The sequence below is a fragment of the Plectropomus leopardus genome, chromosome 9 (genome assembly GCF_026936395.1).
Source record: "Plectropomus leopardus strain MGB_pleo_1.0 chromosome 9, ASM2693639v1, whole genome shotgun sequence".
Lineage (NCBI taxonomy): Eukaryota > Metazoa > Chordata > Actinopteri > Perciformes > Serranidae > Plectropomus > Plectropomus leopardus.
In genome coordinates this window covers 6,436,432-6,453,217 of record NC_142184.1, presented here as the reverse complement: position 1 = coordinate 6,453,217, position 16,786 = coordinate 6,436,432, and the positions used below count along the sequence as shown (strand labels likewise).

The 16,786-nt window shown below is 41.0% G+C and overlaps 1 protein-coding gene across 1 annotated transcript in view; it reads right to left on the bottom strand.

Annotated features, from left to right (window-relative positions):
• The window catches only part of vwa5b1 (von Willebrand factor A domain containing 5B1), a 36,895-nt gene that overhangs the window by 7,164 nt on the left and 12,945 nt on the right, over window positions 1-16,786 (bottom strand). Inside the window, exons 8-20 of the mRNA XM_042491844.2 lie at window positions 15,496-15,672; window positions 13,767-13,877; window positions 13,448-13,650; window positions 10,944-11,058; window positions 10,532-10,717; window positions 10,100-10,289; window positions 9,296-9,495; window positions 7,182-7,428; window positions 4,540-4,833; window positions 3,864-4,001; window positions 2,784-2,918; window positions 1,587-1,658; window positions 1,020-1,089 (exon numbers count right to left, since the gene is read on the bottom strand). Coding sequence (XP_042347778.2) covers window positions 1,020-1,089; window positions 1,587-1,658; window positions 2,784-2,918; window positions 3,864-4,001; window positions 4,540-4,833; window positions 7,182-7,428; window positions 9,296-9,495; window positions 10,100-10,289; window positions 10,532-10,717; window positions 10,944-11,058; window positions 13,448-13,650; window positions 13,767-13,877; window positions 15,496-15,672 — 2,138 coding nt within the window. The remainder of the gene's footprint in view (window positions 1-1,019; window positions 1,090-1,586; window positions 1,659-2,783; window positions 2,919-3,863; window positions 4,002-4,539; window positions 4,834-7,181; window positions 7,429-9,295; window positions 9,496-10,099; window positions 10,290-10,531; window positions 10,718-10,943; window positions 11,059-13,447; window positions 13,651-13,766; window positions 13,878-15,495; window positions 15,673-16,786) is intronic.

Here is a 16,786-nt window from a genome sequence, read left to right as displayed (position 1 = left end):
TTATTGCTATAAGTGTTAATTACAGTTAAATTATTGTTGCGGGGTTAAATTTTATTGATTATGTGAATGTGTTATGTGAATTTGTTAATAGTGTTTTGTATTAATTTCTGTTTACAATATATCTAGGTGTACTTCAAATTGTTAAGAGGTTATATATTCAATTTCCAGTTCAAATTTGCCTTTGCAAAAAAAAAAAAAAAAAAAAATTTAAAAAGCCATTCTTTTACGCTGTTAACCGCCATTATGTGTTTTATTTTGAAAAAAGCACTAATTCAGGCACCAGTACTATTTTAGAAGTATTGTTTTGGCACTGGTATTGCAAAAAACTGAGCCGCTAAGGGCACCCGATAGCTCACCTGGTAGAGCGTACAGAGGCTGAATCCTCGCCACAGCGGCTGCAGGTCTGATTCTGACCTGTACGGACCTTTTGCTGCATGTCATCACACCGACACTGTCAGTGTGATGACACTGACACTGTCCCCCTTTTACACTCAAGCTGTCCTGTCTGAAACAAAGGTAGACCCCCTGTTGGGTAGGGACTAGCATTTTTTGACAAATGAGCCAACGCCCACCAAACGTGGGCGGTGCACAACGCACTAAACTTAACAGCAAAATGAACCTATAGACCTGTGCAACCAATCAAAAATATTCTCGGCGATTAACCATTGACATCCCTGGTCAGAGAGCAGGCGAGAGGGTCATTCTTGACATTGTCTCCAAAATATAAGGAAAAGTAGTCATAATAAGGTTGACCCCATTGTTGGGGCTCGGATCGTGTGATTGGAGCTCTTTTCTACACTGTAGCATAAACATCATAAACAAATGTCACGAAGATGATAACGTCTCCAGTATAAAACAGCATTAGTAAAGTAAAAACGGAGCAGTGGGAGTGCAAATGTAGGTGGATCAGCAACAACCAATTATACCTAATATGAAAGCTCTGAGTCGCTGTGTTTGCTCATGCAGTGTTACCACAGCTACAGCACATCTATGTAGCCAGCCAGTCTTCAATCACCCACCTGGCAGAAAAAAGGCTTTCCACCGATTTCTGTGATTGGTCAGAGGTCACAGACGGACTCCTCTGGGAGACTTGGAGACAGAGAGGCAGAGTTAGACAAGGGAAGGAGAGAGAGAGAAGCAGTGGCATTTTATTGTCACTTTTTTGTTTAGTTCTCAACACGAGTCACATAATAAAGAGGTAAAACACCCACTGAGATGCAACAGCAGCAGCGGAGGACACATATTCCAGCTGTCTCTACTCTGTGGGTGAAGCACTTCTTCTTGTGTGTGTGTGTGTGTGTGTGTGTGTGTGTGTGTGTGTGTGTGTGTGTGCCTTCACTAAGTGCTCATTGTTTGTTTTATTTAAAAGGTCCAGACAGCGTTTGTCAATACAAGCCACAAAATTGAGTCGACTTCTGTCATCACTTACAAGACAAGGGACTAAATAAAATGTCAATAATCTCATGTTTCACATTCAGAACGAAGCAGCAGCGATGCCCAGAAAAAGACAACAGACTGGCAGACGGTTTATGTCAACGGTGATGAGATGCAGCAAATTCACTGACCGGTTGATGTGTTGTACGTACCCTCTGTGAAGCTACATCTCTCCCAACCGGAGGAGGAGGGGGTGCTGCACGGAGAGACACCCTCCTCTCCATCTAAGACAACAACAAAAAAATATTGGAAATTAAATCTCAGCTGTCCTTTATTCTGTATTATTTTCTGCAAAATCATTCCTTCTTTTCTCTCAACCTAACCAGACATTGTTGTGTTGAAGAAGACAGCTTTACCAAGCAACACTGATGCAGCTCATCTGCATCTGCGCCTGCTGTGCACCTCCTTTTTTTTGACTGGCAGTGCCAAACAGATGCTCGAGCAGTGCGCTAGTCTTAGCTCCTGCTGTTGCTATGCCACCACTGAAAACCAATTTAAAATGTTCTGCCCTTTTGCTGAAGTTGAAGTATTTTTAATGTAAAGCAGCACAAAGCTCTTTGGGTGCTCAGTATCTCTGAGCTCCAAGTGCTGGAGGTACAACACAGCAACCTTTCTATTTCTGATAAAGAAAGAATAAGAGCAAATGTATAAATATCAATTCTCAAAAATCAAAAAGGACCTCTACTCACTGATTTTATTTACAGTAAAATAGGCCTTTTACCTTCCTCTGTAGCTCTTACATTATTTATTTCTGTTGGACTTGGTGGTTACTGATCTAGGAAGTTCCTTCCAGGGGCGTAGCACCAAATTCTGGGCCCCATGCACAAGTAGTCTCTGTGGCCCCCTCAGCCTTCTTTTCTTGATTCATGTCTCTTGTGCAGTGATAATTTATTTATTTATTTATTTTACAAAATCAGTTTGCTTTCTTTCACTTTTCTTTCTAACTTTCATTTCTTGGAACCCCAATTACCCTTTATAAGTGTATGTTGGTGCTCCAGCAGCATCAGCAGTCAAGCACTCAGCTTTGGCTGCGTGCAGAGACAAATCCTAATTCAAGGGCAGACTAAACCATTTTGTGCCTTTAAGGGGTGTGAGGGGGCTCAGAGGGCTTCCACTATTTTTTACTACAAAGTTTAGTCTTTCAAAGATTCATTCAGATGATTTAATTTAGTTTTGGCATAAATTATTTAGAAATAAAAATTGCAAACAAAGCAAACTTCATTTCTTTTAGAGGGCCCCCTTTCAACTGGGGCCCTTGGTATTCAGCTCCACTACAAAGCCCCTGCCTCCTCCTCCTATGTGTTTAGTTGGGATGAAAGAGAGATCAATATATATTTAATTCAGCGTACTGTTGGGCAGCAGGACATCTTCGGCTTCCTCAGACATGCCGCCAGACTGAGAGCGACCCAGTCCGATGGAGTACCCTCTGTTCTTCCTGCTCCCTGAACGAGAGCTCGAGTGTGAGCCCCTCTTTAGACCTTCACCTGAAAACAAAATCACATTTTTAAGGGGTTTTAAAGTAGTTAGACATAAACAGTTTTCACCAGGCTTGTACCTTTGTATGATGCAAAATTTGGAAGCATGTTAAGATTGATATAATTTTGGATCTAGATTTGCTTTAGACTGAACCATAATTATATTTTAGTCTCAGTGTGTGAACACATCAGAGTAGGACTGCCAACAACAGTGTTAACATGAGGAGCGAGATCTACAGGATGCATCACTGAAATTGAAGTAATAGTCTGATATTTGGGGAAATATGGTTGTGTGCTCTTTTGGCTTGGAGCAGTGAATCTCTGGAGTCTCCACTGGTTGCCTGGCAACCTCAAAATGACGACAAAACTCACAACATTCACACTGGCCTTAAAATAGGCCCTAGTCCAGCAATGTAGTGATATCATGGTTAGAAAAAAAAGAAAAGAAAAGAAAAGAAAAGAAAAAGAAACAGCAAAGACTCACTGAAACACAACTGGTTTTGGTGTCAGAGAACTGTTTGCAGGCAGCTTTGCAGGCGTCTCACTCTCAACTAAGTGTCGCACCATCCGCCATCCCCTCCACTGCCCGATGACTAAGTCAGCTCATATGCTACATCACTTTTGAAATGTTGGTATGACGCATACGAAACATGCAACTATAATACATTTGTCGTTTGCAGAAACGTACAGTATCAACGTTTTCTCCTGGCGACTGGGCTGCAATCTTTTCATCTAACTTTTGGCAAGCGAATAAGAGATGAGAATACTTTCAGTGACACTGCAGCACTCTGTAGCACACACAAGGTAACTTTATAGACTTTTCTACAAAACAACAGGAGCTCGCAGAAAAGAAGTTACTCAAGGTTTTGTTTTAGGACTCTGTGCTCTGTTCACGGCAAGATTTAAACAATAGGCGGTATAAAGACTTCATCACATCAGATCCACAGGACTCACCGGGGTTTGTGTATTCAATACATGTCTGCAAATACTCATTAGTGTCGAGGTCGATGGGAACAAATGCTGTGTATTTGCTCAGAATATTGCAGGCTTTGCTGGTGTGAATAGCGTATAGTTGGTACTTCCTGCCAGAGCCTGTGAATAATGAAAAAATAATTACATAGCACATCATACATAATATTGCATACCGCTAGACTGTTTCAAAAAATACTGAATAACATTATTCCAAACATACATAATGCATTTACATTACACATATATAAAATGCGTCTTAAAGGAATAGTTTGACATTTTTAGCAGTGGCCCACAGCTCTATTGCTCACACTGTCTGGCCACAGTTTCGCTTGGAAGTCGTGTGTGTGTGTGTGTGTGTGTGTGTGTGTGTGTGTGTGTGTGTGTGTGTGTGTGTGTGTGTGTGTGTGTGTGTGTGTGTGTGTGTGTGTGTGTGTTCATAGATATGGTAGATATTTGCAGAAAAAAATAAGGAAGAATGTCAAGAAAACTATATTCAGAACACTTATAATTATGTGTTTAAATCATGCTGCTGAAAATGTTGAGCCGGGCCAATGCCGAGCCGAGCCAGGCTAACGAGACAGCAAATAAGCAAATTTTACAAAATGTTGTATACCTAAAAAGAGGTCGATCATATCAAAACCTTAATCATTGTACTCACCGTGCTCAATCTCGCATTCCTTATCGGCCATGTGCTCAAAGTCGCATATGATGGAGCGTCCCGCCATGTGGTGAAATGTCTCGTTCCACAGCTCCTCATGGACCTTTTCCTCACGTTCCCGGCCGTTTAGGTAGGGCTCGATATCAAAGACGACCTCCCACTTTGCCGGTTTCCCACACAGCAGCCCGGACACCACAGCCTTACAGTCACCTTTGAGGTGGTTGGCTGCACCCAGATCTGAAGTTTGGGTCTCCTGTGGTGTTTCTGCCTGACACAGCTGGTGTCCATAGCCATCTGAAATACACGTTATATTCCTGAATGTGAGTATTTTTTAAAAGGATGGTTCACCCAAAAATGATACTTCAGTAAATTAGATTTAGATGAGATATACTTCATTGTCCCTGTGGGAAATTTGCCTTGGACTTCAGTGTCTGTGGTATAAAAACAACAATACATACACCGTAAAATACAAGAATAAAAAAGTAACAAATACACACATTATCTTTTCACCCTCATGCCCATGGAAGGTCGGGTAAAGTTTTATAATCCACAAAACACTGGAGTATCATGGGGAAAAGATGTTGCATTCATATCCCAAACAGTCATAGCAAATGGTGGCCAGGATTCAGACGTTAAAAAAATACATAATAAAACCTCAAACTGTCTCCATACTGCTCGTCCAAAGTAACCCAAGTGTCCTGAAGCCCCAACACGCCAAGTTGTTTTGAAAAATGTTACTGGTGTCATGTTTTTAGCCTTGTTGTAGCCTGTATCTCCTCGTGTGGGAGCCGCATTCATGTATGCACACAGTCTGACAAAAGGACTTGTTGCTTGCTGCTAACTCCAGGAGTCTCTCTGTGTGTGGGGGAGGCTTTGACAAGCTCTCATTGGTCTTGTGCAAGTGTGCACAAGTTAACGCAGCAAGTTAACGCGGCTCCCACAGTAGGAGCTACAGGCTACAGCAAGGCTAAAAACATGAGACCAGTGACTTGGATTACTTCAGACGAGCAGTATGAAGACATTTTTGGTTTTATTATGTATTTTTTTAATGTTTGAACCCTGGTCACCATTTGCCTCAATTTTTTGAGTGCAATGCCTTTTCCCTGTCAAACTCTGGCAGTGCTTTGTGGACTATAAAACACATCGGCATGAGGGTGACTAGATAATAACTGAATTTTCATTTTTGGGTGAACTATCCCTTTAAACGGTTACTCAACATGTATTCATATCCGGCTGAAGCCTGTCAGCTGTGACTGCTCACTTGAGACTAATTCAGTGTTCAGCCTGCTTAAAAAGACCTTCAGTAATTGTTTTCTTAAATGCTTCCACTTTTGTTCCTGATTAAGTGCCTGTTTTGTTCCCAAATTTAGAAAACCATTTCCTGTCCTCCTCCAGAGTCACCTCTGTGCTCAATCATCTGTCAGCTTTTGTCGTGTTGGAGGATGGATGTCATTTAAATCCCTTTTTAAGATACTTGTCACGTCAGACTGAATACATCCACTGTGGTCTTAAATTCAAGGGCTGGGATTTGAGTTACTTTCAAAGCAGATTTTGTCTGAATAGGATTTTATGTTTTGTCATGTTAACCCTTAGGGCTCTAATATAACACTTGTATCACTGCACACAAAATTCCCTTTTCAAAATTAAACATTTAAAAACATTAAACATTAACACTGTTTTCTGCTTGTATTGAGTAATTTTTTAACCATCAGTCCCAATCATAAATATCAAATATTCATTAATTTTCAGAATTTTAACCCTTTAATTGCCAGGTGCCAAAATTAGAGGAGAAAATTGCTCTCATATGTAGCACGGTCAGGTTGACGATATTATATGTAAATGTTTAACAATGACAGAATGTCACGTTGTGTGGACGTTAACATTGTAGATGTTGGGTTTTGTTGTCCATACTTACATACTACAACTAAATATTCTAGGTCAAAAAGTTGTTGGCTTGAGATGTTTGGAAGACATTGGATTTTGGCAACTTGACAAAAGAACTTTAAACTAAGGGTCAACAGATTATCAATCTGGCCGATTATTTGATATTTGGCATTGGCATTGGCCGATATTCTGTATCTGAGTTTTATCTGAATGATCGCCGCTAAAATTAATTAAAAAATGCAAAGAAAGTGTCAGCTTGGCAGGAACTGTTCCTTTGTAAAACCTTAGAGAGCCATTTTTATTTATTCATTTTTATTAAAATTTTGACTATTAGAAAAAAAAGGTTGCTGTGTTTGAGTTTGTCATATTCCAAATTCGAAATATTGACAGGAAGGTTTTTCGTTTTTGTTATAAATTCATTTCAGTTCCAAATATCAGTTTTCGGTCTCATTAAGTACCAATAATCAGTATCGGTGTCAGATATTGGGTGAAAACCCAATATCAACCCTTACTTAAAACCAACATAATATCAACGTCATCTTTCATCCATATTCTACATCAAACTAACATTGGCACTGTCCCGAAATTGAATTTTGATCACCTGATATCACAACAAGACACAAATATTGTCTGTTTAATTTTAGGCAAAGACAATTGCTACTTTAAAACTAATAACAACTTTTAAATGTTCAGTTGCTTTAAGACGTGTTTGGTTTGGTTTCATTCAGTAAATCCTTCGTAATCCTTCGTGTTCTCACCTGAATCTCCCATGCTGCCAACAGACGGGCTGTCAGTGGACGATCTGGATCCATCTTCCCCAGCGGAGTTGCGAGCTGTAGGCGTCACACTGACGCCGCCGGGCTGAGGGTTGTCCTGAGACTGCGTGTGGAAATGAGGCTCTGAGTCGGCTTCCTGCTGCAGAGGCGGCTCCTGCTGAGGGAGCGGCCTGTGACAGCTGGCAGGACGCCCTCTGGAAGATGTGGCGCACAGGCTCGCCAGCTGCGGCTGCAAACAAAAGAAAGTTGTTTCTTTTATACCCCGGGGCAATCAAGGTACGAAACGTCATCTGCTAATTGTGATTCTGGTCACTTCAGGGTGTGTATTCACACAGTACTTTCAAGTGATGAGGAACATACAGATTCTTGTTTCCATGAGGAATATCACATATCATGACAAAGTGGTGCAAACATTTAGAGACTAAGATTCTTAAACTCCTTTTATTTGAAGAAACACATAAAGATTATTTATATTGCAACCATTGCTGCAACATACAATTATTTTCATTATCGATGAACATGGAGATCATACTTTTGTTTAATCCCTTGTTGACATGGTAAACATGGCGTGATCTGGTCATGACCAAAACCAGACCAATGAGAGTCCCTCACTGCACGACCTATAATAACATGTGGAACGTGCAAACTGCAGACACTCCTTTAATTCATCTAGCTGCCCTGACATCACCCGATGTTTTGTGACCTGCCATTATGAGGCCCGGAGTTTGGCATTTCGTCTGTCACCATCTTGTTTTTTTGGAGCCAGAAGTGACCATATTTGGATGAGAAGGTGGAGCAATGGAGGATCTAATCTTACTCATCTGCTGCGTTACAGAAAACTCGGAAATCGGGATATTTCAACCTCCTACTAGAAAAAATACAATGGAAAGCCATTCAAAGTCAGAGTTCCTACTAGTGAACTGTGTGCGTGACGTCGCACAATGACAGCATCCATGGAGGCCACAAGATATACAGAACATCAAAGTATACTGAATATACTATACTGAGTATACCATAAAATAAAATGTATAACAGCGTCTGTTACCTCTGTTTCGTTCATATGTACAAGAAGGCGACCCCGCTGCAGGTGCAGTTGTATATGGACTAGCTACAGAAACACCAGTTTGTCACTGTATTTTCTTTACTTATGGTGCACTGGGAACCCTGGGAAGTCGAAAGTCGGAAATTTCAACTCGGAAATTTTGACTTTGAATGGAACACGGCAACAGACTATGGTGCGCCTCGCAGAAAGCCTGTCATTCGAGAACTTAAAATATGCGTAACTTTAAGTCTTCAAAACATGTAAACAAGTTATAAAGTTATAAAAATAATTTTCCCCTAATAGTTGTCATGAATGCTAAAAAGTGGTGTAGACCGATCTTACTTCGTAGTTTCTCATTTTGAAATATTCAGTAAAGTATAACATAAGATTATTGCAATATGATCAAATTATTCAAATTAATATAATAGAAGGATTATTTATTCTGTTGAGAGTTTTTGTAGAAGCAAAAGCCTTAACCCCTCTTGCTCCTCTGGCAATCAAATTATTATCCTAATTTATGTCTTTAATCCATTTGGCAATACCCAAACAAATGAATAAAAAGTAACTTTATTAACTCATAATTATGAGATATGGATTAATCATGGCATGAGTCCGTTGGATCCTCTGCATAATTTACAAAGAGAAGATATAATCTCTTCACAGCCCAGTGAACTCTGTTTAGTTACACTGAGATGCTCCCTGAGCAATATTCAAACCTAATTACCATTCATAAATTGTGCCCCTCATTACTGAGCAGAGCACATTAGTCTGTTCTTCATTATACTGCAATCCATGTGAGGGTCAGATCGCTGTTTAATTTATCAACACCGACTGCGTCATGATACACAAAAGATTCTTCTGCCTTTGTCACCTCACAGATCGTCTTTTGTTTCATGTGCATGTGTGTAAACAAAGAACACGTGCATTATTATAACACAACTAAACTAAATCATGGACTCAATCATAAGTAATTGCTGACCCATTTTTTCCAAAGTAAACCAGAGCAGTTCAAGGCAATCATGTGACTATTACTCATCACAGTGTGAGACTGCACCTGGTAGTCGGTCCTCCACTGCGCCTCGTGCTCAGCGCTCATCTGGCCAATCAGCTCCTGGACTTTGGCTCTCCTCAGTGGATTCTTTGCCACCACTGAACTGGGATCACTGGGAGTGTAGGCCTTCTTTGCTGGGTTGTAGTCTGTTATTTGGTTGGTGCTGTATGCACGCCTTCTTGGAGATGTCTTACAATCCAGACCTTTTTTTTGTTAAAAAGATAGAAATAGTAAAATAACGATCCTTGACATGCACGTCATACAAGTAATATTTGAAACGTTTGACATTAGAATTTCATGTCGTGTGGACGTTAACATTTTGACAATTTGCAGACGCTGGGTTTTGCTGTCCATTCCTTACGATTAAATGTTTTTATTCTAGTCAAGATGACGTTGTCGTGAGACGATTGGAAGACTTTGGATTTTGGTTACTCAACAACAATCTGTTTTCAGTATTTCAGGTCAAATTGTTGTTGCAAGCAGATGTTATCATTACATTGAATTTTAGCCACCTGACATCACAACCTAAATTTAACCAATATCAACTTTTAAGACATTGGTGGTCAGCTGGTTGGTCTTACAGGTTGCGTTTTCACTCTTCTCTGACTTCGGAAACCTTAAAACAGGTTTTGTATCAAACCTGTTTCCAAGCAAAGAACAGATACACAGCAGCTTAATCAGGCTTTATATCACCATGGCAGCTGAAAAGCTGTCCTCCATTGTCTGGCCCAACTGGCCTGAAAGGCAGTTTTTTTGTCTGAATGCCACAAAAGACAACCAAGTCTAGTAAAAATGTCTGCTTCTTACCCGTGGTGTCTTGCTCGGTGGCTGCAGGGCTGTCCGTCATGGCATCCTGGTAGGAATCATACAGAGGTGCGTCCCTGTAGGACCCCTGACTGTCGCTACCTGTCCTCACCGCGTCCTCATCTTGAGAGTGGTAAAACACGGAGCTGGCTGACTCAATGGAGCGCATCATGCTGTATCGCCTCCTCTTATCCTGTTGAGATTTTGAGAGGGCGACACTGAATTCACAAGGTTTAATTAAAAAGCTTTTTCATCACTTGCCCTCGGCCCTTTTTATCTCTTAAGGAACGCCATTCAGAGGTGATAAGAGGTTTAAATGAAACAGTTAAATAATTTATGAACTAATTTGAGGCTCTTTCTCTGAGATGTTCACAACACATAAGGTCACCCTGCATACAGTCTTCCGTCTCTTTTCAGCCGATGTCTTGCACTTACAGATTTAGGGTTGGCATGGTAGCGGGTGGTGTCGCAGACCACACTGTAGCCGATCAGACTGTCCCCTGGAAATAGGAAGGTGTTACCAACAGGGGACAGCAGCACTTCTTTGGTCTCGGGAAAAAGCCAATCAATGGAAATGTCACTGAGGACTGGAGACAAGGTTTTCTTCAGAGACTTTATCATCTGCGGAGTCAAAAAAACAAAAACAGACAGAAATAGACATTCAGATATAAAATACAGCTTCTCCCTCACCAGCACATAAAGCATATGGCGTCTCTGAGATATGATTTCCTCAGTGGTATCAGCGGCAGACACTCAGTGCTTAGAAACAAATGCATAATGGCTCTCCGGTGGCCCTCAGAATAGCTGGCTGTCATTAGGAGCGATACACAAAGCTGGAATCGAGTACCTTGGGCTGCAGCCTCTCTCCGTCTGCCAGGAACTCTGCGGTTCCTTTGGAAACTGTCGCCAGTCCCTGCACCAGCCTCCTGCAAGCATTCTGCCCGATGCCGAACGTGAAACATCTGCGCAAACACATTAAACAGTACGGCTCCGTAGACAGATCGAGACAGACTCATGCATGATAACAGGTGTCCTCTCAGGATGTGCACACATTTTGCAGAGATCTAAAGAGATGCCGCCAGGGCAGATAAAAAGATTATAGAAGTGCATCAAGAGAAAAGACCCGGTCTTCTCTGTCTCTTTCAAACGTGGGCTGAAATCCTCACATGCTTTCTGTCCTCAGCAGAGTCTCTATACTTGATAGGAGTTCATCATCATTACTGACTTATTACAGTTGAGAGGCTGGTTGGATGTACTGCCAAATTTAGGGAAACGTCATTGGAGACAGCTTATGGTGGTGAAATGAACATTCGGCTCAGAGGCAACAGCTCTGTTGTGTGATCAGACTGCAGATTATAGAGAGGTGTTTTATTGAGTCCAGCCCAACGTACAGCTGTGTAGTAATGATGCTATTTAATCATCATATTGATATGCCACACCTGTCAGATGGATTGATTACCTTTGAAAAAGAAGAGAAGCTCACTGACACAAAATTTAACAAATCTGAGACAAAAAAAAATGAGAGAAACGTATTTACTGAATGCATTAAAAAATGTTTTAATTTAAACCTGTAAAATAAAACAAAAGTGTCGTGTTTAAATTTCACAGAAATCTTTCACGGTGGAAAACTGTGATATGCCGCCTGCTGCCTCTCTCTGGGAGGTCGGCTGATGCTGGATTTTACCATTTTTGCTCCATTTTTCTCAAAGGGATGAGCTGGCTGATTTCATTACACCAGCTACATCCCTTTTGCATTTTTAATGAGACCAACGATTGAAACGGAAATGTCACCCTCTCCGTAGTTAAAAACCTAACGTTGATTTTCGGGACAGAGATTCATCGTTGTTTGCTCCTGTGTCGGACTGGCTGCGTTGATTTGTAAGCATAGTGTGATAATGACCCAGGAAGTGTCGATGCATTGGCCGAGCTCTGTGTACCTAATGCAATCATCTGGGGGCAGTCATCCATTAAAAGGGGGAAGACAAAAGTCAATTATTTCCAGAGTGACTCTGGAGAGGCAGCCACAGTGTGAAGCTTAGATGCAGCCGGCAGAATAAAATGATTTCCCAGTGTATCGCTGATCTACTGTGCCACCGGCGCTCGCTCTCAGTTGACAGTTGGTGTTTGCATCCTTCAGGGAGCATTATGACTTCCTTACTCCGACTTTAAAACCATGTTCTCTTTTAATCTAACATCAAGGCTGCACAAAAGTCGCTCTGCCGACAGATTCTTACAGTGTTTGACAATCACACAACATTCAATGCATACTTCCGTATGTCATTTTGAGAGGATTATAGTTGCAGAGCCAGGTGATGCATTTAAGCCGCTGACAATCCCTGGATGTGATTTCATGTTATCCATCAGCTGTGCCTTTGACATTTACATAATGGGCATAAACAAAAGAGGAGTTTATTATCATTGGCTTTGATGCAACCTACAGTCGCATCTCTCCCAGTGCTGTTACTACAACATCCATGTCACTGTGGAGCAGTGTCGGTACAGTAGTGAACTACATGTTTTACAAGTAGTTGTAGTAGTAGAAGTCAAACAGTTCAATTATATATTTTTTGCCATTTTTTTTGTGTAGTTAATTCTTTGAAACCTGGCTCAACAACACTTTTCTTGTGCTGCATTCAGATGCCTTTGAAACCTGAGACAATTGGTTTGATTTATATATCAAAAACAAGGGTAAAAAGGCAAGAAATGTCCCACAAACTGTAAGAAATCAGTAATATAAATATATATATATATATATATATATATATAAATGAAGTGAAATGAAGAATATTTTTATAAAAGAGGGGAGGGTTATTAGAAAATTATCCCAAAAATTAGGGACAATTTCCATGACTAGTTTTTTTGGGGGGGTTTATGTCCTGAGAACCAACTGGGGACTTTCTGGGGTAAACTTAGTTAAATGGCAATTTTTGCTGGCATGTGAGTTTTGTGCATTATATATTTTTTTATAATTTTGTATCACATCTACATTGTCAATATGGTCATTTTTTATGTGATTATTTTTGATTATGATTGATTATTTTTCTTGAGCAGCTTTAACCAAACTACATTTCCCTTCAGGGAGGGTTGACTGTAGTTCAACCTCTTCTAGTGTGTAGTAATTTGTGTCTTGCACAGCAAAGCTAAAAACGTGGCCTCCCAAACATGTGCTGCAGTGTCTGCAGGTATGAATCACATTCAGCAGGAAACGGATGTTTAGCCACACCAGCTTTGACAACAAAAGGTTCCTATCGACAACATGCCCAATAATGCTGCTTGTTATTGATCTTTTCCCTTTACTCTAACATTCAGAATACAGCTCCGTTCGGAGCCCGAGTGCGTTTACAGTAATACCTGATGTGGCGAGCATGGCTGCGGACCAGCTCGATAACTTTGCCTGTGTTGCTCACGGCCCCGTCAGTGAGCAGGAAGAGTAGGCGGGGGTGTCCGCTGAACATCGGCTGCCTCAGGATCCAATTGAGCGGCGCCAGGATGTTGGTTCCCCCCATGTCGGCTCTGATCTTCCTGACATACTCACATGCAAAGGCCAGCGCTTCCTGAGATGGAAGAGAGAAAGCATAAACTGTTGTTTTTTGAGTTGCAGTATTTTAAAAATTGCCTTGGCTCAACAGAGCTCATTTAAGTGCAGTTATGTAATACAGCGCTGCTTTACCTCCTCATAGTTCTGGCTGGTTGTAAACAGTGATTTGAATGTGGAGCCGAAGCTTATGATGTTAAAAAGGCAGCCTGGCACAAGGCTCTTGAGAATCACCACCATGGCGTCCTGAGAGAGAGAGAGAGACCAGGAGCAGATTAAGACTGTGAAACCTTTAGAGAAAATGAAAGGCAAAAATCCTTTCCTCATTAGCTGCTTAATGTTCTGTTGAGCTGTTTCATTTCTCCTGCAATACCACAATGTCTACTGATGTACTGAGCGTGGTGCACCACACAGCTGTCAGCGCTGCACAGCAGATTTTCTCAGGGAGTGGAGTGAGTGCAGAGAGTGGCGTCACGCAGTGTCATTTCATCCTTCACTGCTTCCTCTACAGCTGAGTGGCACTTTCTAGGTGAATGCCACTTATCTTAACTTTCAAGAGCACAAGATCACCACACAGTCTCTAAAAAAATAACTGTTGTAGGCGCATTAACAACATATGCAGTGTTCCAGTTCTTTGATACATTTAAAAGGCATTCTGCAGGATTTTTTGAAAGTGGTAAATATTTATCACATCACTGGTCTTTATCCAAACTTTAAGGTCAGACACTGCTTGCAGTGCAACAGTCTTTTTTTGCTTTGGAAGCTCCCTAACTGAGTGAAATGACCCAGAAGTATCTAAGTGGCAGCCCAAACTTCCCTAAATGTCTACGGACAGGTGCTTGAATGCTTTCTTTCTTATCTCTTTTAGCAAAGTGTACACTGGACCGCCCTTAAAAAGGAAAGAAGATGCTGTCCCACTTTGCGTTGCAGCAGCAACATTTAAAGTGATGCACCATTCATTCATTCATTCATTATCTGTAACTGCTTATTCTGCTCATGGTCACGGGAGGGCTGAAACGATCCCCGCTGACACTGGGCAAGAGGCGGGTACACCTTGGCCATCTGTTGTTGTCTTTGGGGTCTGATCAAGTGCTTTTTTTTCTAGTTCTCTGATGCCAGTTTGGTGCGTGTGGGCCATTAGTCTTTATCAATTTTCTTTCTTTCCTTGACTTGATGATGTTTTCTATTGAGGTCAAAGAAAAGGGTTTAGAAAAAAAAAAAGACATACATTTTTTGACAATTCGACAGCAGCAGGTAGTATCAGACACATCCAACAAAAGCCTCGTAGTCTGAGTCACCAGTGAACCAGTCGGCATCACACCACAGGGCAGGGTCACTGCACAAGCAGCCAAACAACGTACCAACATATATATAAACTAAAAAATCAAGCTTGAATGCGTCAGCTCTGTAGGTATTCAAGAAACATCACATGAAGTCTGATAAGACCTCAAAGACCCGCTGTCTAAAACCCAGAAACTGAGAGGCGTTTGGTGAATAGTGAATGACTTGTCGGATCGATATCCTTGTGTACATGCCCTTCACACAGCTGGCTAACCACGTCTATAATCTCCAAAGACTGCAGATTCAGTGCGGCTGTGAGTCTTGAAAGCAATTATACAGCCTCTAATGACATATTGTGTGTTTTGAGACATTAGTTTTCCATTTAATAGCTTTATTTTGATGTGTTTGGTGTCAACACATTTTAACAAATTCAGCAGTTGCAAACATCTTTTTTTTTTTAAATAACATCTTTAAACTGCTGATAATGTTGCAATCTATATGTAAATCAACGTGTTTGCCTTAGCGTATGTTTGCATCTGTGCAAGACATACAGCGCTGGACACACCACTTAGATTAAAAATACCTTCACACGGTTGATGTTAACCCCACTCATGCTGCCGCTGCGGTCAATCAGGAAGATAAACTCTCCGTGAACCTTCCTCAGATCAGAGCTGATGGACTTTAGGTCGGGGCAAAAGTTCAACATCACCACAGGGTTGTGGAGGATGTCCTTGTGGAGCCGTCTGTGAATGATATCTACCTGTGAATACAGAGGAGTATAAATCACATTTAAATGGGGGATTTGGCACAATGAGATAACTGGACTTTCCAAGAAATGGCAGGCTTTATTCTCACACTTAAAGATGGCAAAAAAACACACACACAAGTGATCAGGTTGATTGCCGGAGCACATCAGTTATTATAGATCTGCGGGAAATTCTAGGCTGAATGTGGCGAGCCTTTGGAGTGTTTCCATAGAAACCCGTTTTTATGGCTGAGTGCTCTTTCTCCTTCCCCTGTTTCAGTCGGCTGGTCACTTAACAGCCTCATCATAGCAGAGATGTAAATGGACACAAAGCGGGTTGAAGAGAATAATGCTGAACTGATACAAACATTCATCTGCGATGGTGGAATAAATACCTTAAGTACCTTCACATAAGTACTATTTTGAGGTTCTTGTACTTGACTTGAGTAAATGTGAATGAAATGAAGTGCCACACGGAGAGTGGTAAAGACTGCACAGAGGCACAATATCATGAACAATACTGTGCAACAAATGCTATTTTTGTGGAGCTGCAGCAATTATGTTGCATTGTTTAGTTATATGCAACAATATGGTTCAATTCAGTACCAGTGATGAAAGATGTCCAATCTTTATTAAAGTAAAAGTACCACTACCACACTTTGAAAATACTCCTCTACAAGTAAAAGTATAATCAGTACCAAAGAGGATCATTTTAATTTCTTGAAACAGGGTTGTAGGTACTTATCCATCTTCAGTGTATTACAGTACCTACAGTACCAGGGCCAATACTGACCTTAATACGCAGATTAGTTATCAGTTACATAAGGTACATTAAATACAGATTCTTCGTCATTATCGCGTTAAATTCAGTGTTTCTGATATCGCTTACATTTATTAAAGTCACGGGGATTCTCCAACTCAGTATTTAACACCAATCCATGTACTAACGTTACATCAAAAAGATGAACATGAATTCCATGCACTGAGGTGTGAAGAACTGAAATTTGGGAAAAGAGAGAACTTATATTGGATCAGGAACCAGCAGATACTCTGAGTATCTGAGGTATTTGTATTGTGAGGTTTAATGCATTCCTGAAAAATCTGTTTTTTTAAGGGCGGTTGTATGAGA